Consider the following 21,168-nt stretch of genomic DNA (forward strand, 5'->3'; position numbering starts at 1 on the left):
CAGTTTTATTCAAGCACTTATAAATGAATCATTGCAAAAAAAAAAAATGTCAAAGGCTTCTCAGCTCGAGACCCTGCAAGACGTTATTCAGCATACAGAAGGCTTTGTAACTGCACTACATAACCAATCACAGCTACAAGCCGCTTCCACAATCTAATCTATTCAGTGTGCACCTGAGAAGCGCAATGCTCATCAATGACAGCACCCCAATTAAAACCAGTCTCGGAATTCTACTCAACCCTCTTTACAGCAGCGTCCTAATCAGAACAATTCTCAACTAACCAGAATCTTCAGCACTCTTCACAGTGATGTCAAAGTTGTGGTAGCAATTCGCACAGTATTTTTGGCAAGCCAGGCAGATATTTGCCTTATCCTGCTTGGAGGCAAACCTGCTCAAACTGCAACATGTTAAATCACCATTTATTTATAAGAAGCCAAGCCATTCAGCTGATCATGGCCACAGTATAGTTGACAATTCAGTATCGGAGGGTAATGCACTTATTGCTCATGTGTATTACAACAGTGACTGAAGTTTTTACCGCTTGTGACGTTTTCCAAACAATTGAGGCAAAACTGCACCCTTCCATCATGACCCAATAACATTGAGTATTTTACCTGATAGTTAAGCGAACATCTGTTTAGGTGGTACTCAACACTTTTGCCTTATAGGTATTACAGACTCAATTGAATCTGTGCTGAAAGCGAATCAAAGCGGTTGGAGGTACAACTTTTATTTGTAAGGGTTAGATTCTAGTGACATTTGTTGTTAAGGGCAATCAACCAAGCAAGACCTGTATGTCTGATGAAGTGGACAGGTTATACTTTAGTAAACAGGGTTGTGGTGATGTGGACATTCTATACACTTGTTATCCTCATCCAATGCCTTTCATTGAACAAAAACAGGTCAACTGTTTGTCCAGTTTAAGTCAATGCAATTTTCCTGATAGACCTTCATGCCTACCATTCCCAGCTACTCCTGAGAATGTACTGAAATTAGATCAGTATCTGAAAGAACAAACGACAATAAAGAGAATGTTCACATATCATTTATCTCCTTCCAACAACAAGATACATATATTGTTCAGTTTCTGATATGTTGAACACAGGTGTGTTTGTGTGTTCATATAAAGCATTGCATTTATAACTACCATGTTGTGTTTACATGAGCAAGTGTAAATGGCTGAAAGGTTGGGTGGTCGTTTGATTGCATTAATGGATGGAAGGTTAAAGATGAACTTCATTGTAAGATTAGTTTGTATTTAAAAATTAAATCGTTGCGAAAATTCATGTGAACTATTTAAACGTAGCCTAAAGATAAACTTTCAGTATTTCTGATATCTTTCATTTGGATTCATTTTGCTATCTTTTGTTACCAAGAGCGGAGGACCACTTTAAATATCAAAATCAAATATAATTAAAAATAATTTTTTATGCTTCTTACATCTATCATAACCATGAAATTATTTGTCTAGAAGCATATGTGGAATAACATACATTACAAATTCATCACTTATGTGTCATTTTATATGAACATCAATGCGAACACCGACAAAGCCCCCCCCCCCCCATTTTTCACTTACACTTGTGTACATTCATAAAAATAGACTTTTATGCAAGAAAAAAGTTTTTAAAAGACATACAGTTTATGCTTGGGTAAATAAGCTAGAGATAACACTTTATTTTTATTTTTTATAGTTTTAATTTATAAAAACAATTCCTGTTAGGTAATCACTGGGCAACGCCAGGTATAAAGCAGTTATTCAGTTATCAGTTTGTCTATCTATATATCTATCTAGACATATCTGTTTCTAATCTATCTAGCAAAGTAAATAACAGAATTGAATTGTGGGAAACAATAAGTTGAGTGAGCGTGCAGGTGCAGAGAGAGTCATCGGTCATGCTGTGACATGAATTAAACTCTGTGACCAATCAAGTTGCACCGGAAGGTATGCAAACAGGGACAGGATTTTATTAACAAAAATGAAATTTAATTTTTTTTTTAAACGAAAAAGTCAATGTGGTATACCTTTTTTTAACACAAGTCCAACTCACCGTTCACATTGGAAATGTTGACTTTTATAGGTTTTCAGGTAATAAACACCCTAACCTGCCCATGTTAAGAACGGCTTTCGGAATAGACACCGTCAACCTGCCCATGTTAAGAACGGCTTTCGGAATAGACACTGTCAACCTGCCCATGTTAAGAACGGCTTTCGGAACACCCAACCTTGTCAACACACTCAAAAACCTATAAAGTTCACATGTGAACGAGGAATTGGACATAATGTAAAAATTACTGAAATTTAAATTTCTGTTCCATTTTTACAACAACCGTAAAACAGCATTCTCTGTGAGAATTAACTATTTTTGTAACAATTTGACACTCAAATTAACAGATAGTGTAGAATACTAAGATTGAATTACAAATTCAGAAATAATGGTAAAATAATGAATTAAGGACATTTTGGGGAAACTATTAGATGAAATATTTAAGAGTATATGTAAATGTTGTACAAATAGTCCAATTAAGACAGTTAAAAATGGAGTTCGCTGGGCAGCATTTATTATAAAATAAGAAAAAAAAAAAAAGAAAAAAAAAAGAAAAAAAAGAAAAAAAAAAAGAAAATGCCCCACGTGACTCAAATTAACCAATCAATGGAAACCATTTGGAATTGAAGAAAAATCGTCTGCTTTGAATATTAACAAAATTAAAACCGGTGTTTATTTTTACATCTGCTCTAAATATCTTGATTTTGCAATAGTATTTTATTCTTTTTGGTTTATTTTTACTTTTCAAAATAGAATTTAATTAAAGTATAGTATTATATATTATCCTTTCTGTCCTCGGTCAGTGAAGGAGAATTTCCTCTCAATTGGGGGTGGGTGAGTGGGAGAGGGTCCTCCCATTAAAAACTGCCCCTCTATCTAACTTTACCCTTGTAGGAAGGAAAATAAATAGAAACATGAATATTGATTAAAAGATAAAACATGTTTAAATACCAATGTATTTATATTAGATACGTGCAAAATGAATGCCGCTGCTCAAAAATGTATAAACATCTTGACCCCTCCCTTTATTTAAAAATTCACCAAAAATCAGAAAATTAATCAATTTTAATGAAATTTTCAGTATTTATCAAATAATGATTGCAGAATATAATGAACCCATTATTTTTATTTGAATCTTAGTGGCAATATATTTTGTTTAAACAAGAAGTACCTTTGAAAGTTATGGTTTTCAGTAGTAAAAAAATAAAAAATAAAAAAAATAAAAATTGCATAAATTTATTTTTGCTTTTTTATGAAAATAAAGCATCGTAAATTGTAACAAAAAAAAAAAAAAAAAAAAAAAAATTAATTTTTATAGGAACATTACGGAAAAAGCCGCTAAAGTCTGTCCTAATGAATTTGATACAATTTGAAGAAAAATGAATTTCTCAAACTAACGGTTATTATTTTCACACACACACACAAAAAAAAAATTAGAATTGCAAAAAATATTTTTATTTTTTTTGAATTACAGGTTTTGAATAATTTTTTATGTAAGATTCTAATATTTTCATCGCTTGAATGAATGTGAAACTTTCGGGTAACATAATTTTTATATAATCTTGAAAAACAAAACTTTTTTTTAATTTAAAAGCAGGAACATAGAAAAATTAAAAGAAATAAAAAAATTTTTTTTTTAAAAAAATGGTAAAAAATTAGACAAACGTTCACGATAGGAATGTACAGAGGCTGGGAAAAAAAAAAAAAAAAAAACCAGCACCCCCCCCCTACCTTCCTTTAAACTACCTGACGTCATTTTCAGACAGCCTTCTGACTGAAATGTTGGGCTTTCGAACAATCCATTAGACGAGGACTGTTTTCATTCGGTTGAAAGAAGCGAAAATCTTGTTCTTGAGAGCTAATTAAGCTATTTTTGTACAAACTAGGTATTTTTTTTTTGTTTTTTTAAATTCAATATCTTAGGACGTCAATTATCTTTGAAATAGACTTAGAAAACTAATATTTATCTTTCAAAGAATTTTTACGATAAATTTATTTAACGTCAAAATTTAGCTAAATTAGTTAACTCGCAGTGAAAACATTTTTCATAAGTTTTTTTTTTTTTTTTTTTTTTTACATGTTCAAATATTTTTTTTCCTTTTGGAAATTAACTTTAGTCTTTAATTTTTCAAATGCAATCAAGTAGTCGGAGAATTACAAAAAATGATAAACCGGCTATCAAAACTACGCCCCCCCCCCCCATTTTTTCGGCCATTTTTGCCTGTACCTAATTTATATACCTCAGAATTTGGGCATTAAGCAATATAGACAAAATAATAAAAAATAAATTTTTTAAAATAAAATAAATGTTACCAAATGCAAGATACACGACTCTTACCAATCGGTCATCGTGACATTGGATAGGTTTCTATTAGTACTTTTGTTTAATTTTCGATTTTGGAGCTATTATAGGGATTCCAAGATGACCGTCGTCGGTACTAGTGCAAGTGCACTTATTGATCCGTGCTAAAATGATAACATTATTTAAAAAGCCATTCTTAACATGGAGAGGGGAGGGTGTTTTGTACCTATTCTATACTTTAATCTTACAATTGAATACAAAAACATCAAAACTTTAATTAAACTTGGAAATACGATTTAAAAAGTAGCGCAGATCAGTAAGTGCACTAGCACCTGACCGTCTCATGCTAGCCACGTTGTTCTCGTTCTAAGTTAAGCATTCGATAGTGCTTGCGTTTCGAAGTAAAACACTTTAAAATAAGTTAAACCACCAAAATTTGTCCAAGTAGGTAGAAGAATAGCTTATATCGCCTTGTCTATAACTTCAAAATGCCCCGAAATTTTTCAAGAAATCATAAATAAGTGAACGTGTATATTAATAATTCCTCATAAATAGCAAGTAACAAATGTACAAATTCACGTAAAAGCCATAAACGCAGACACGAGAAGAGATCACGGTAACCGCGCATAAAACCAGACCCTAACTTTTAAACACGCCGGCAGGTGGCGTTTACATTGGAACACAAAAGGGATACAATTTTCGGTGCTAGCGCACGTACTGATCTGCGCTATTTTTTAAATCGTATTTCCAAGTTTAATTAAAGTTTTGTTTTCTTATTCAATTGTAAGGTTAAAGTATAGAATAGGTACAAAACACCCTCCCATGTTAAGAATGGCTTTTTAAATAACGTTATTTCAGCACGGATCAATAAATGCACTGCAGCCTAGTGCAGACTGCAACTGCACTAGTACCCAATTTTTAAATATATTTTTGTTTATTTTTTTCACCCCTTATAATAAAAATATAAAAATGCGTCAACTTTTTTTATCAATTTTTTTTTTTTTATTATTATTGTAGAAGAGGAAAATAAGGAACACGATTTATACTAAATTGAAATGAAATAAAATCAGGAATGAATTCAAAGGGAAAAGTTCTGCGTTAAATGTAGATAAACATTTTGTTGTTTCATGGATGTAAAAAAAAAATTAATTTATTATTTACTTCAAAATTGTATTAAAAAGGATAGGAACACGATTCGATTCATACTGAAACTGGACAATTAAACAAATTAAAAGCGAACAATAAATAATTTTCAAAAATTAACTTTTAATGAAAACGAACGATAAATATTTAATAAAAACGATGTCTATCCTTTTATTTTTAAGCAAATAAAAAAATTTTTTTTTTTTTTTTTTACATCCATGATACAAAATGTTTATTTACATTTAATGCAGAAACACCACGCAATTTCTCCTTTTGAATTAATTCTTGTTTTTATTTTAATTTTAGTATAAATCGTGTTCCTTATTTTCTCTTCTACAAAAAATATTTAATTGTACCCATTTTGTGCTTCTATATCTCAATTGACAGCCAACTTGTTTGAAAGTTAGGGTCTGGCTTTATGAACAATTACCGTGATCACTTGGTAGAAATATGAAGATTCAATCACAAACGTTGTCAATGTGTTGGTATTCTCAAATTTTGAGAATTTCATAAACCGTTAAGGTGTGTGTGTGTGTGTGTGTGTGTGTGTGTGTGTGTGTGTGTGTGTGTGTGTGCGTGTGTGTAATTGTAAGAGACATGAGAATATGACGAAACCAGTAATGCTACCAGGTAACAAATAAAATAAAAACTCATCGAAATAAACACAATTGTTAAAGGATGAACGTTAATTTTAGGGTGATCCTCCCGAACAGTATTAAAGAATAATTTTAACATCTCTAAATTTCGTAGATGAATATTGCTTGTCTTCACGCATCTTGAGTGTTATTTTCACATAATATATATATCGATATAAACTAAGATCTTAAGCTTGTTGGACTCTGGAATCTACACAAAATTTCTACCCAGTCATGGCTGACGGAAAGAAAGAATGCTACCCCCCCCCCCCCCCGTGGATTAAGGCTTCAGTTTGAAATTCCGTGACGATTCCAGAGTTCGGCAACATACACCTTAAGGTCAGAGGTTACATCGATCGAACACTCAAGGTGAGAACAGTAATACGAAGAATCCAAATACAATTTTAATAAGTTTACCATTGTTGACAGTACGTGTACCGAATAAAAGAGCATTTGCCACGAAATAATGCTTTTATGCGTAGTGTTTTCGTCAGGAATGATGAAATTACATAAAATAAGGAATGACAACTCAAATCGAAGTTGGTAAAAAAATCAGCAATATAGTTTAGGAGTAAAATCGCTAAAAATCGTAATTTTTTAAATTTTATCAATTTAAAAAAGAAACATACTTCGGTACTAGTGCAGTGCACTTATTGATCCGTGCTGAAATAACGTTATTATTTAAAAAGACATTCTTAACATGGGGATGGGAGGGTGTTTTGTACCTATTCTGTACTTTAACCTTACAATTGAATAAAAACAAAACTTTGAACTTGGAAATATGACTTAAAAAACAGTGCGGATCAGTAAGTGCATTAACACCTATACTTCGATTTACATGATTAGTGATTTAGCAAAGAAACCAACAAACGAGAAAAAAAAATTGGGGGTCAAAAGTCAAATATATAACATACATATTACTAAAGAAAGAGATTTCCTCCTTCGAACTTGATCGAGCTTCCCTCCTGCCGTAAAATTAATTCCTTTCCACATCTTATTTTTTTTCTGCGGATTATCGTTGATAACATTCATATTAGCATATTCTCCACGTTAAAAAACGACCCTGTCCCGTGGGGAGGCATTGTAAATAGGAACATTCATATTAGCAGGAAATTTTGGTGCTAATGCACTTACTGATCCGCGCTATTTTTTAAATCTTATTTCCACGTTTAATTAAAGTTGTTGTTTTTTAATTCAATTAAAGTACAGAATAGGTACAAAACACCCTCCCCATGTTAAGAATGGCTTTTTAAATAACATTATTTCAGCACGGATCACTCTCTGCATGAGTACCGAAATTTTTTCTTTTGAAGTTTATTTAATGATTTTTAACGTGGAGGATCACTTTTCAATTTTCGTTTTATTAAATTGATATCCCACTTTGCGGTCAATCAACACAACTTTCCTTATTAAGGTGTCACGTGTCCGCTTCGGCGTAAAAATTGGTAAATTTGCACTGCTGCTGTGCTCCACTCTCCAGCTCCACTGGGCACTGCACTGCTCTAGCGTATTGTAAACACCATAACCTTTCATGTTAAGAACGGCTTCCGGAATACCCCCCCAACATCGAAAGCCGTTCTTAACATGGAGGTTGTGGGAGGGGGTTTATTTCGGAAGCCGTTCTTAACATGGGTGGTTGGGGGTGTTTATACTTCGCTGGGGCAGGTTGTAAAAAAAAAAAAAAAAAAAAAAAAAAAAAAAAAAAAACCCTAAAAATTTGTAGGAAGAACAAATTGTAATAATTCAAGTTGAAATAATTTATGGTAAATGTTACCTTACGCCACAACAGAACACCGACCACTCTAGTTTGTTTGTTTTTTAGGGGTATTCGAGGTCACTGACAACGAATCTGATTATCAAACCCGTCGCAAATTTACCGTTTGCATAGTATGAACCCCTAGACCATGGGACTATTTTATGCCATTTCACCGCCTTCGGTTTTTTTTTTTTTTTTTTTTTTTTTTACATGATACGTTCGCGTGCGAATGGGCGTTAATGGGGTGTCGTCACATCGTGTAGGAATCTTTCAAATAAGTTAAAAAAAAAAAAAAAAAAAAAAATGTTTTTCTTAATTTATCAAAACATAACCAAACATTTTGGTATTATTATACAAACACCGTGACAGCGTTAGGGTTAGGATTAGGGTTAGGGTTAGGGTTAATTCGCTGTCACGGTGTTTGTATAGTTTTACCAACATTTTTATGTTTTTCGTTCATTTTATGGGGAGGGGTATTCCATTAACATGTGCTTTTGCAGTTTAATTAACCGTTTTTTTTAACGTATAATTCGATTCGAAAAACAAGTAGTGTCGAGTTAGTAAGTTAGCGGACGAGAGAAGAGAACATGCTGCCTTCGGAACGTCAATAATGGCTCAAATATTAATTTCTACCAGTATTTTGTTTTGGGGACATTTGAGCCATTATTAACGTTCCGAAGACGGAGTGTTCTCGTCCGCCATGATAATTGTTGGTTTAACTCACCGACATTACTTGTTTTTCAAACCAAATAAACGTTTAAAAATCCGTTAAAAACCAATAAAACTTATCCAGGTAAGTAGAAGTATCTTGCTTTTAACATGTATTTGTTAAAAATTCGAAACCGGGACCCTTTTTTTTTTTTTTTTTTTTTTTTTTTAAAAACGCTTGTTGGATTCTGTTAAATACCCACGTAATTTTTGGAATATGACATCTTCGTTTTGTAACGAGAACGTACTTTTTGTATTTACTTTTAATTTGAATAAGCACCATAAAAATAAAAGCCTTGAATAATTACGTTTGTTTGGAAATATTTTAATGAACGCTAAAAAATTTGGATTTTGAAATAAGTTATTTATAAGGGATAAAAAAATATTAATCCATATCCAAGCTAGGGAGCAAAGTGTAGTATCTGTTAGTTTTATCTGCGCTTGGTCAGTGGAAAAGAAATCCTTCTAGACCAAGAGATAAAAAAAACAAAAAAAAACAAAAACAAAAGAAACAACTTTGTCCTGATCCAATCTTTAAGATTAAAACTGGATTTTCTAAGACTTGATAAGCGACCTTATATCGAACTAGGGGTTTGTATTACTGTACACAGATTCGAAAAAGTTGTCAAAAAACAAATATATCAAGAGAAGTTACTTTTCTACCAAACTGGATACATTTTTTTGTTTTTATTCAATGTAACATGTTTATTCAGCTCGAAAAAACATACATTGTTTACCGATGTATTGGAAAATTCAAAATGGTACCTGACACTCTCTTTAACATGGTAAGTTTGGGAAAAGGTGTTATAAATAATAAACTACACAAAATACTATTAAAAAAACACCGAATATATGTCAACTTATGTCACGGTAACATATAATTAGCGAATTTTTAACAGTATTTTGTCTAGTTTATTATTTATAACATCTTTTCCTGAACTTACCGTGTTAAAGAGAGTGTCGGGCGCCATTTTGAATTTTCCAATACATCGGTAAACACTGCATGCTTTTCGAGCTGAATAAACATGTTACATTGAATAAAAACACGAAAAATATATCCAGTTAGGTAGAAAAGTAACTTATCTTGCCTTTGATAATATTTATTTGTTATATATTTGTTTTTTGACGACTTTTTCGAATCTATGTGTACAGTAATACAAACCCTAGAAACCCATTCTTAACACGGGAGAACATTTGTAACAATTTACCCAATTCTTTACTTTCACCTTACAATTTAATAAGAGACCGGGTAACCGTAAAACTTTAAAAAAATTGTATTGAAAAAAAAAAATAGCATGCCGTATTCTGCATAAATATTAAAACGAAAAATAAAATTAAGACTCCGATGTAAAAACAAAAACAGAAGTGATTCTTATAAAATAGCTAAGTTCCCAAAAGCCTGCTGTGGGCCTGTCAGGTTAAAATCAAACCTCATACGTATCCAATACAGAATGTGCCCAAAAAGTTTTATTTACTATTTAAGATATATTGTATTTAAAAAAAAAAAAAAAAAAAAAAAAAAAAAAAAAAAGGAATATTCTGTATTGGATACGTTTTTTATGATGTTTAAATTTTGTTCGACAGGTTAGGTTCGCAGCAAGCGTCCGGACACTTTGCTTGAATTTATTTCATATTTGTATTCTTCGTTAAATTAAAGGGATTCTTGATGCAATTAAAAAGTTGAAGAAAAAATGTGAAAGATTAAAAATATTTACAAATAAAAAAATAAAAAAACGAATTTTATTTTTGTATGAACAAAAATTTCCAGGTTAAAATATCTAACCTTCAAATTAAATTTTAAATGAAAAAAGGTAAATAAATGACGAAATTAAAGTTTTGCTTTAAATTAAAAAAAAAAAAAAAGTAGTTTCTGTTCAATGTGAAAACAAGGAATAAAGTATAATACAATATTTTAAAAGATTTGTCTTTTTTTTTTTTTTTTTTTTTTACTTTTTTGCAATTAAATAAGGAAATATAAAAATCTCACTTAGGCAAAAAGTTTTAAATAATTTTTTTGCAGTAAAAATAAAAGCAAAAACGATGAACCGTAAATGGGGGTCAAGAGATTTGTCAAGCACATACACACAAAAGATTTTTTTTTTTTTTTTGTAATTAAAATCTTAATGTTTTGGGATAATTAAATATTAAATAAATTTTTCATTAAATAATTTTAAAATATTTTTCGCATAGAAATTTAATCAGATAATTATATTTTGTTTTTAAAAGACTTACGTTTATTTAAAAGCTTTGCAGCCATCAACGGACCGAGTTTTTTCAACATCAAAGTAACCAAATATCGATTTGTTTCTGATGAGAATTTGACATTTTCTCGTTGACAGACATCTTGGAGGTCTAAGATTCCTGAAAGGCAAGGAATTTGAAGGTCCCTTTCGCCTGGATCGTTCATATTTGGCTTTGTTTTTTTCCTTCCTTTTTTAAAAAAAATTCAAATGTTGCCGACTTCAAAACGTCCTTTTCAAAAGAGAAGCAAACAATGAGGATATGGATAGAAGGCTTCAGAAAGGTAATACAAATTCTCCCTTTTTCTGAATTGGTGTCAAAGCTAAGGGTTTGTGTGGGTAGACTATTGCTGCCCTTTGGGAAAAAACGTACAGCCGACCAAGAAAATAAAATTTCTTTTTTCCTCTTTAGATTAGGACTCGATTCAAATTGTTCGCGGCCATTTTGCTCTGTTCGTTATTCACTGATTGGTTGAATGCAGATCACATGACTAATGTGTGGCGGGATATGTTCAAGGGAGATAACTCTTGCTCGCCCTCCTTTGTTTTTATTTTTTTAAATGCCGGTATTGTTTTATTTATTTATTTATTTATTTAGAGACCAGCTGGACTCATGGTATCTTTTTTGTCGATCAATTGCATAGGCGCTCTTTACATTTAAATAATAGTGTACACATCAAGTAACTTTGAAATGTGAACTTTTATTCAAAGTTTTGTACACCGACGCCATCATTTTACTGGCGATATTTAAAACATTTCATTAAGGGCAAAGTTATACACGAGGTTATTTTTAATGTGGGGAAATCCAATTTACCAAAAAGGGAGCACTTGATTAAGACAAAAATAAAAATTGCCTCAGTCGAAGAGAATTTCTACTTGGACAAAAGACAGTAGAGATATTGTAGCGTGATCTCTAGCTTTAATATAGCTTCTTTTTTTTTTTTAGGGGCGGAGGCAATAGCGACTTTTAGGTATTGCTGGGAACCACACCAACAATTAATATAAATTTAGTATAAAAGTTATGTTTTATAGCGAAGGGAGAAAATAAAGGATGTGGGGGGGGGGGGGCATGCATATAAATATGGAAAAAATGACACAGAAGGATCACCAGTTAACAAGTGCTGTTTTATAAATGAATAGTGGAAAAGATAAGCGAAACTTTATAACAAAACATTTTATATTTAAAATTTTATAAAAGTTATATACTTATAAAAGTTTAAAAGGTTATTTTCAATCAGTAAATATTCATTTTTTGTGAATTCGTGTTTGGTAAAGAAAGCTGAGTAAATAGTCACAAACCAAAATATTTATAGTGTGAAATGCGTATGTAAGTAATATGCGCGTTTGAGTATGTGGCAGTGTGGCACTTGGTGTATCAGAATTTTGGGGGAATTTTTGACACCCCTAACACAAAACTGCGAATAAAATTAAAAAAAAAAAAAAAAACTCGTAATTTCTCTTTTAAAAATGGTTTGTTTATTTTCTTTATGGAATATACTTCCAAAATAAACTATTAAAGTTGTTTAAAAAATAATAGAAATATTATTTTTTATTTTTTAAAAAACAGTGTTTACAAAGTGCCGGCGCGCCTTCATGCAGACATTTTTTTTTTTTTTTTTCGTAATGAAATCAATTGAATTTTACGATTATTTTGATTATTTTTCAATTTTTAAACTTTCAAAAATCTATCAAAATTTTTCTATTGGTTCAAATTTTACGATAATTTCAGGGTCAATGTGAAATTTTATGCTCTTTCCAATAAACCGAATATAATATTTTAGACAAACGTTTTTTTTTTTTTAATTCACCCCCCCCCCCATTTTGAAATGTCTATTAAAATTTTAATAATTAATTTACGTACCAAAGTTTTATATATCACAAATTGAAGATCAATAAATAATATATTGTAAATTAAAACAAAACAAAAAAAAAAGAAGTGTTTTTTTTTTAATTTACCTGCATTGTCCAAAGTGTAAAACCTTTTTTTTTTTTAACCACGTTGATTTTTTTTTTTTTTTTTAATTGGGAGCCTATGTTCTGCTTATATTGTCCAGTAAGTAATGGACGATGACGACAATTTTTTCTATTTCATTCAAAGTTTTCTTTCTTTTAGATATTTAACAAAGAAATTTCACTCGATAAAGAAGAATGAAAATATAATAAATCAAAAATTTATGTATTTCTTTGAGAAAAGAAGAAAAAAATTCCTTGAGTGTTTTGTTTTTTTTAAAGACAAAATCTTATAAGCAAAATTTCACTATTTTTAAACCATGGGAACACATATTTCTTCAGGCACAAGGCTATATGGCTAACGAGAACGTGTGGTTTTTACTGCCTTCTGTCCATCCATAGTTCTAAACAAGGACAAATGGCAACTTCCATTTTTTCTATCATAAAAATGCTTGCATCATCACGCTTTTTTCAAACAGTCGTTTAAAAAAAATTTTATTTAAAAAATAAATGGATTTTAAAATATAAATATGGATGAATTCTGGACAATGAAGAATGGAACTAAACATTCAATAGTATTTTTTATAGGTAAGTGATTTTTTCAAATTTATATCGGTTTTTTATAACCGAAGTAAATAAAATTTTGTTGATTTTCTTCAAATCTTTAAAAAAAAACGATTTAAAAAACAAATATTGCATAATTTGTTATGTTTTTTTAAATTCGGTCTTTGCTCCTTTAATTGAAAAAAAAAATTAGGGCTTGAATTACATTTTTCAAGTAGTTATAAGCTTGTAAAAATAGGAGATCGAATTATTCAATTTTAAGATCGGTTTCTGACACTGCTAGTGTGGCACTGTGTATGTTCTTGTTAGTGCATATATAGATGAGTTAATGAATTTGTATGTGGGCCATTAAAGATTCTTTTCCATTGCACCCCTCTCCAACCTAAAGGCATAGGAGGTGGGTGTTGAGCATATGTTCTTGGGTTCTGTACGAGGTACGGTTGACTTGAAAATTCTCTTTCGCACTCTCTCTCTCTCTCTCTCTCTCTCTCTCTCTCTCTGATTTTGTTGACAAGGTCTTATAGGCTTGATTGATTTAAGAAACTTGTTATTTTAGAGGTTTTAACCGATTTTTATTGATTAAAAGTAGTATGAGTTAACATGTTCCTGTAAAAACTGACTTGTTTTTGAAAATGAAGAGGAATGTTTGTTGAATTAATTTAGTCACTACTACATTTTGAATTACTTATTTGATAAAAAAAAGTTAAGGCCCCAAAACTATCAAAAGTGTAGGGAGTGTATGGGAGGGGAGGGGGGTCCTCTATTGAACCTATTCGTAACGAAACACATTTTGATTCATTCCTTTATCATCATCATCATCATCATTGGTTTAACATTCATTTTACATGCTGGCATGTGTCGAACGACATTTAAAAATTTATCTCTAAACTAACCTATGTCTGGTCAGGTATTTATTTATCCCTTTCTCTTTTAACTCCATGCTTATCGCTTCCTCCCATGTTTTTCTTTATCTTCCCCTGTTAACTGACCCTGTTACCTCAACTGTTCTAAATCTACTAACCCAAGTATTATCCTCCACGCTTTCAATATAATTGCACCAACAAAGCCTCCTGTTATGCACACATTTATCTATATTGCTCAGATTTAATCTTCCTTTGATCTCATCAGATCTAAACTTGTCTTTAAGACTCACATAGTACATCAATTGTATAATTCTCATGTTATTTTTCTCCATGCAACGCTTGTCCTCAATCCTCACTGACCAGATTTCATTTGCATAGATCATCATACTTTGTACATATGCCCAATAGATTCTTCTCTTGGTTGACAGTGAGAACACTTTGTTGATAAGTATTTTAAAGTATTACTCGTTGATATGGGATAGAGTTCCCGAGTTAACTGGTAGCATGAATGGAAACAAAAAGATATAAATCTCCTCATGTGCTGATAACCCACACTGGTCAGGGGTTTATGTAATCTGTATACCGAAAGCCAACTTTCACTGGAGAGTACCTAAACTTCAACTCCCACCATCCATATAATATAAAGAAAGGAATCATCTGTTGCCTACAACATTGAGCAAAAGCAATATGTAGTTAACAACAGTGAACATCAAGAGGAGATGGACAGTTTAAGAGAAAACCTCCACCAAAACAACTATTCAGAGAGCATGACATCAGCTCCAAGAAATCTGGACGAGACACAAAAGGACACCACTCAGAAACTCACCACAGTTTGTATACCATATACAAAGGGCTTGTCTGAAAAACTTCAATGAATATGTAACCCATATGACATCAGGGCAGTATTCAGGAGGGATTCAACTCTATGGAAACAGCTTGTGAGAATCAAGCCCCCTACAGAAAAAATCATGACTAAGATTGTGTATATGAAATCCCATGTAAATGTGGAAAACTATGTGAAGGTGAAATGTGTCATCGACTGAAAGTATGGTTAGAAGAATATCGAAAAGCTGTAATACGTGCAGATACTGAAAAGTCAGATTTAGCTGACCATATCTTGAAGGAAAAGGGAAACCATCTATATTATGGGATGAGGTAAAAATTATAGACAGAGAAGAACAGTGGAGAGTAAGACAACTGAAAAAGCAGCCCATATGCTGGGGAATAACTAACTACTAAGTAGACTTAGTGTTATAATGTGGGTAAATGGAATCCTTCATAACAGCAAAAAACATGGTAATGAATCACATCGATGGAGAGACAAAAACAATGGTTAACGGTTAACAACGTTTATTGATTGTTAACATAACGATTACATAAAAATATATACTCAGAGGGAACAAATTGAATTAGGAATGTCTCTGCTACGAAAAACGATGTTCGTTCCTCCATTGTGCCAATCGTAGTCTACCACCTCTCGTCCTATTCTTGATTATTCTTGTTGCTGTGTTTACATACGAGAATCTCAGGGACCATTCCACGATTCAATGGAAACAACTCTTCTCTGAAAATGTAGGAGTCATTTCCATTAGATTGGATTCTTAGATTCGTTCTAATTTGTCGTCTGAACACCTAGTATAGTATTTAATACGATATGGGAACCAGTAATTATAAACAATAGTTAATATATACAAGTAATAAGTAAAAACATTAATCTATAGATATAAAAATCTAATTCTTAGTTCGTTAGTTATTTATAAAACGATATTTCTACATTACCAATTTAATTGAAATTTTCAGGCAATCTATCCTTAGAGTCGAGGAATGTTTTTATGTTAAATTAACATTGCAAATTATAAAATTAAATAAAATAAAAATATTTTTCATGTCAATTCTGCAAGACTCTTTTCCGGTAGAACTGAACTTCCATTTCAATTCATACACCACAATTTGGCGATTCAAATGACAAGATTTCATTTTCTGTTTGCTCGATAAGTAAAAAAAACATCTCCTATTTTTAAAATTTAAATTCATTGGTTTATCTTCCCAATTAAAAAATTTTTTGTTTGTTATATCAGGCAAAAAAATAAAATTGCTTGCCAGAAGGTGCGTTTTGAGTTGAAACATAAAAGTCGAAGAACCTTAACAAAACGATCTTTGTTGTAATAATCATTTTTTAACAAAATTGGCAGAACACGTTTTTTTGTTTGTTTTTTTTTAAACAGTTGTTTCTATATAAGAAAATATGAATTTTTTTTATTATTAAAACTATAAATTGTTAGGTGGAAGTACAGGTTTTTTTTTCAAAGAAAATTTATTGTACATATGCATTTTGGTAACGTGCTGAAATAATACCTTTTTTTACTTTTTTCAGCCATTCTTACCATGGGGAGAGATGGTGTTTTGTAACTATTCTGTGCCTTCAACTAACAATTTATTAAAAAAACAAAAGTTAAATTTTCACATTAGGTCCACCTCCACAATTTTTAACATGGGTAGGTTGGGGGTGTTTATTCTGAAAGTTGTTCTTAATATGTGGAGAATGGTGGTATTTATTCCAAAAGCTGTTTTTAACATAGGGAGGTTAGGGGTGTTTGTTCCGAAAGCCATTCTTAATATGGGGAGGTTGGGGGTATTTATTCATGGCCACCAGTGAATTATAGTGCATAGTACAGGTCTTTATATCTCGAAAACTACTTGCCTCTGCAAATTTTAAATGAGATTTTCTTATTCAGCATAGTCGTAACTTTTAAAAGTAGTCATTTTAAAGAAAATTGTGGAGGTGAACCTAATGTAAAAAAATACCAAATAAAAAAAAGAAGATATTGTGAAATTTAAATTTAACTTGGAAAAACTATTTTAAAATAGTGCGGTACCAAAAATAAAAATAGACAGAAAAATATTCCCTTTGGGTTTGTACTTGCACAAAGATTTGAAAAAGTTGTCAACAAAAATAAATATATAACAAGTAAATGTTTTCAAAGGCAAGATAAGTTGCTTTTCTACCTTGATGCACTTTTCTCTTCCTTGCAACCTCTTTCTCCAAGAAGAAATGTGAGCCTGTCTCTGCTCTTATTATTATTTTCATGGCAAGTGCTCATCTGAGCTCCAATCTATGGTCCCTCCTTGCCAAACTTTCACACAAAACACTTGACTAGCAACAACCACTATAAAAATTTCCTCCACTCTCTATCTGTGCCTAAATCTAAATTCAAATTCCATGAACAAAGCTTTTTTCCTAGAACTGCCTGCCTGTGGAACACTTCTCCACTGACTTGCTTCCTGGCTGATTACAATATGGTAGCCTTCGTCTAATGTAAACAAGTTCTTGTTGAGCTGTCCGCTTAAATAACCGAGATTCTACCCAATCTACACCATTAATGATTACTACACTACCACCTTACATTCATTAACCCTTATCCTCGAGTGGCCTTTGGGCCTTGATAAGTAAAAAAAAAAATGAATATTTTTAAAAATAATAAATAATTATTGAACTATAGTGTTAATAAAATGGATTCATATTTCTTTTAATTCAAAATTACATATCACATATTTTTTTGTGTGTTTAGTGTTTAATAACTGTCATATTAGTTAGTATATTACAAAAAGTAGGCATCTGATTCTGTAGCCATAACTGTTCTAAATAACTGCCACGATGCTTAGTCATAACTGCATTGTGTCTGCGTAATTCAATTCATTTTGAAACAGATGGATGAACTTACACCATAAAACCCCCTCCTCCCTTTTTAAGGCTTGGAGTCAATACCCTTTTCTCTGGATTTTAGATGTTCACTTTTGAGAAACTATTTGCAAAACTGGTTTTAAACGCGTCAAACATGACGTTTATCAATTATTACTCTGTAGTATTGTCCTTTTCCAGATTTGGTTTTAATGCCGCTTTGGGTAAATTTTGGCCTTTTCGCCATATAGAACATCTTCCCAAGACTTTTATCCACAATCTTGATTTCCCAAAACGATTTATTGTTCATAAATATTAGAAAAAAAAACATTTTTCTTCGATTTTAAAACGTCTTTTCTTATAATTTAGTAACAGTCTTTTGAAAATCGTCTTGATCTTTTTTTGCTTCTACTGGTGGCATGCAAAATGAAATATTATTAAAGGTTATTCTTAACACTTGTAGAAAATTCTGTATGCCTTTCTTTGTGGAATTATGCCTCACTTTTTTAGCACTCTTTTTTTTTTTTACATGGAGGTCACCACTTATCAAGGCCCAGAAGCCGCTCGGGGATAAGGGTGATTGCGTGTACAGTAATCAATGGGATAGTGTTGCAGTATTCATTAGTATTGGAGATTTGATAAAGTGTCATTACTTAAGGGGGCGGTTCATCAGGAATTTGTTTATGTTGGACTTGAAGACATCCATGTTGAAGTCAGGAGGGAAACAGGCAAGCGGTAGAGAGTTCCATAGGCGTGCAGTTCTAAGATTCTAAGAAAGAAACTTTGTTCATGGAATCCACGTTTTGATTTAGGCACATACAAAGATAAAGAGTGGGGGAAATTATTGACAGTGATTTCAGCTAGATGGATGTTTATCTTAAAAGATTGGCGAGGGGGGGGACCAGAGATTGGAGCTCAGACGAGCACCTACCATGGAAATAATGATAAAACAAAGATAGGCTTGCAACATCTCTTCTGTGGGAGAGAGGTTGCAGGGAAGAGAAAGGCATCCCCCACTAAACCACGAAGTCTATTTTGTACTCTGTCAAGGCAGGAGAGGCTGTTTTTAGTAGCTCCTGCCCAGATGTGGCAGCAGTACTCCATCCTTGGACGTACTTGACTTTTATATAGATAGAGAATTGCATTAGTAGTGAGATATCTTCTGGAGCGGTAGAAGGATCCCACCATTTTTCCAGCAGCCTTGGCAACAGACTTGATGTACGTGTTCCATTTCAGATCAGAAGTAAAGGTCAAGCCCAGAAGCTTGTCAAAACATGGGGCCTCCCCTAGACGAGAGCCATCCATTTCAATTGATGCCAGATGGGGATCAGAGCGTTGATGATGTAAAGATAGAAGCTTGGTTTTAGATGCATTAAAGGTAACCAGCCACCTCTCCCCCCACTGTACGATGTGCTCGAGATCAGAGGATAGAGAATCTAAGAGAACTTCGTCATTTACAGCCTTTGATGTGTTGCTGTAGATGGTCGTGTCATCAGCATAGATGTCAAGGAATGATCTAAGTATGTGTTTAGGGAGATCATTAATGTAGATCAGGAAGAGAGTTTGGCCCAGGATTGACCTTTGAGGGACTCCAGCATTAATACTGCAGGCCTCTGATTTTTGTCCATTGACCACTACTCTTATGAGCCTATCGGAGAGAAATGATTTAATGATCGAGAAAACATTTCCAGTTATACCGTAGCTGGAAATCTTGTGAAGTAGGCCCTTATGCTATACCTTGTCAAAGGCCTTTGATATGTCAAGAGCAATTGCCCTAGAAAGGAAGCCTTTGTCAAGATATGAATGTACGGAAGCTATCCCAATCAGCCATAGAGTATCGGTATATAGTCCGCTGGAGGGATACGTCTGAAGACTTATTACATTTCATTTTTATCTTAACTGATACAACGGAGTGGTCGGAAGTCCTATTTGAAGTTATTGGCACCTAATTCTGATAAATTGAAGTCATTATAATGTTTATTCACTGTGCTTGTAAATGTCATGCAGTCTTCATCATCCTTTCTTGTAATGTTCATGCACTTCAACTTTTTGTGTTATGTTACAGAAAGTAGGCATCTGATTCTGTGGTCATAACTACTATTATCAGCAACTACTACAACTATTTTCATTGTGTCTGGGTAAGTTCATCCATTTCCAAATGAGTAGATCAACCATAACAATAACATTTTAAAAGTACAACAATTTCTTTTTTTTTCTTTTCTTACGAAAAAAAAAATGGTTCAGTTGTAGAATAAAGACTGTTGGAATATCTCAGCTTTTTTTTTCTTGGTTTTCATCCAAATTTAGACAAAATTGATTGTTGGTTTTGTATTGTACTAGCCTGGGTGCCTAGCGTTGCCTGGTAGTGTGTGTTGAGCAAAAAAAAAGCGTTGCCGGGTGGTGTGTGTTGAGCAAAAAAAAAAAAAAGTGGTAGTAGGCAGGCAGGCTCAAACCCGCACCGTGAAGGAAGAAAAGAATGTGAAAAACAAAAACGTCATGTCTTTGCCGTTGCATCCATTGCCAAACCGGAAGTGGCAAAGATTAAGGCTTGTCAATCGAAAAGAGGGGATGATTTTCGAAAATATCGGGAAAAAAAGCGACCCCTCCTTGTAGAAAAATGCCCAGCTGAGTGGAAAGGAATTAATGTGTTTAGCCAATTTTTCGATATTTATAATCTGAAGGGTCGAGCTTCAAAACGATACCAATTTCATGAAAATCCGTTGCCTCTGTCAAAAGTTTTAGGCAGAAATACAAACATACTTACATACATTTAAACAGACAGGTGAGATTTATATTATAGATTTCTTATTCTTGTAAAGTGTCAGCAAGATGATGTATATTTGAAAGCCCACCGGTTGCCGTGAATGTCTTGTTTAAGTAGCCTGCTCTTGCCTCTCATGCAAGTGGACGAGTCTACTTCTATGGGGGTGTGACGCCAAGACCACTCCGGTCTTGTAACTGGGCGCCTTGGGTTCGATTTCACCTTTACACGCCCTCCCCCTTCCGGGGCCACAAGATACTTGCGTTGTGGTCCAATGATTTGAGGCTCTGGAGTAGTCGTGTGATGTGCCCCATGTCTGTGGGGATAGGTTCCTGGGTGGTCGTGTTACCCTTCTGCTACGAAGCACCGGTTGGTCTTCCTCAACCTCCATCATCCCAGGGGATGCTGTGTCAGCCATCTCCATCTGTTCTGGTAGAGTGTTGGATGTTTCAGGCTGGTGTTGATCCGTAGACATGGAGACCATTGTCTCTGTCCCGGTATTTTGGGCCCTGTTAGGT

At 32.8% G+C, this 21,168-nt stretch overlaps 1 protein-coding gene and 1 long non-coding RNA gene across 3 annotated transcripts in view; one reads left to right on the forward strand and one right to left on the reverse strand.

Annotated features, from left to right (window-relative positions):
- The window catches only part of LOC145292763 (histone-lysine N-methyltransferase SUV39H2-like), a 55,669-nt gene extending 44,198 nt beyond the window's left edge, over positions 1-11,471 (reverse strand). The window contains exon 1 of one of the 2 annotated variants that reach the window (XM_080138801.1): positions 10,826-11,471. In XM_080138801.1, coding sequence (XP_079994927.1) covers positions 10,826-11,000 — 175 coding nt within the window. In that variant the 5' untranslated portion in view covers positions 11,001-11,471. Of the gene's footprint in view, positions 1-7,043; positions 7,177-10,825 lie in introns of those variants that run through there. The other variant, XM_080138805.1, reaches the window with a different exon arrangement.
- The window catches only part of LOC145292783 (uncharacterized), a 48,646-nt gene continuing 35,805 nt past the window's right edge, over positions 8,328-21,168 (forward strand). Inside the window, exon 1 of the long non-coding RNA XR_013869602.1 lies at positions 8,328-8,678. This is a non-coding gene — a long non-coding RNA (uncharacterized LOC145292783). The remainder of the gene's footprint in view (positions 8,679-21,168) is intronic.

Source organism: Euprymna scolopes, chromosome 2, assembly GCF_053919585.1.
Source record: "Euprymna scolopes isolate OS-2025 chromosome 2, ASM5391958v1, whole genome shotgun sequence".
Lineage (NCBI taxonomy): Eukaryota > Metazoa > Mollusca > Cephalopoda > Sepiida > Sepiolidae > Euprymna > Euprymna scolopes.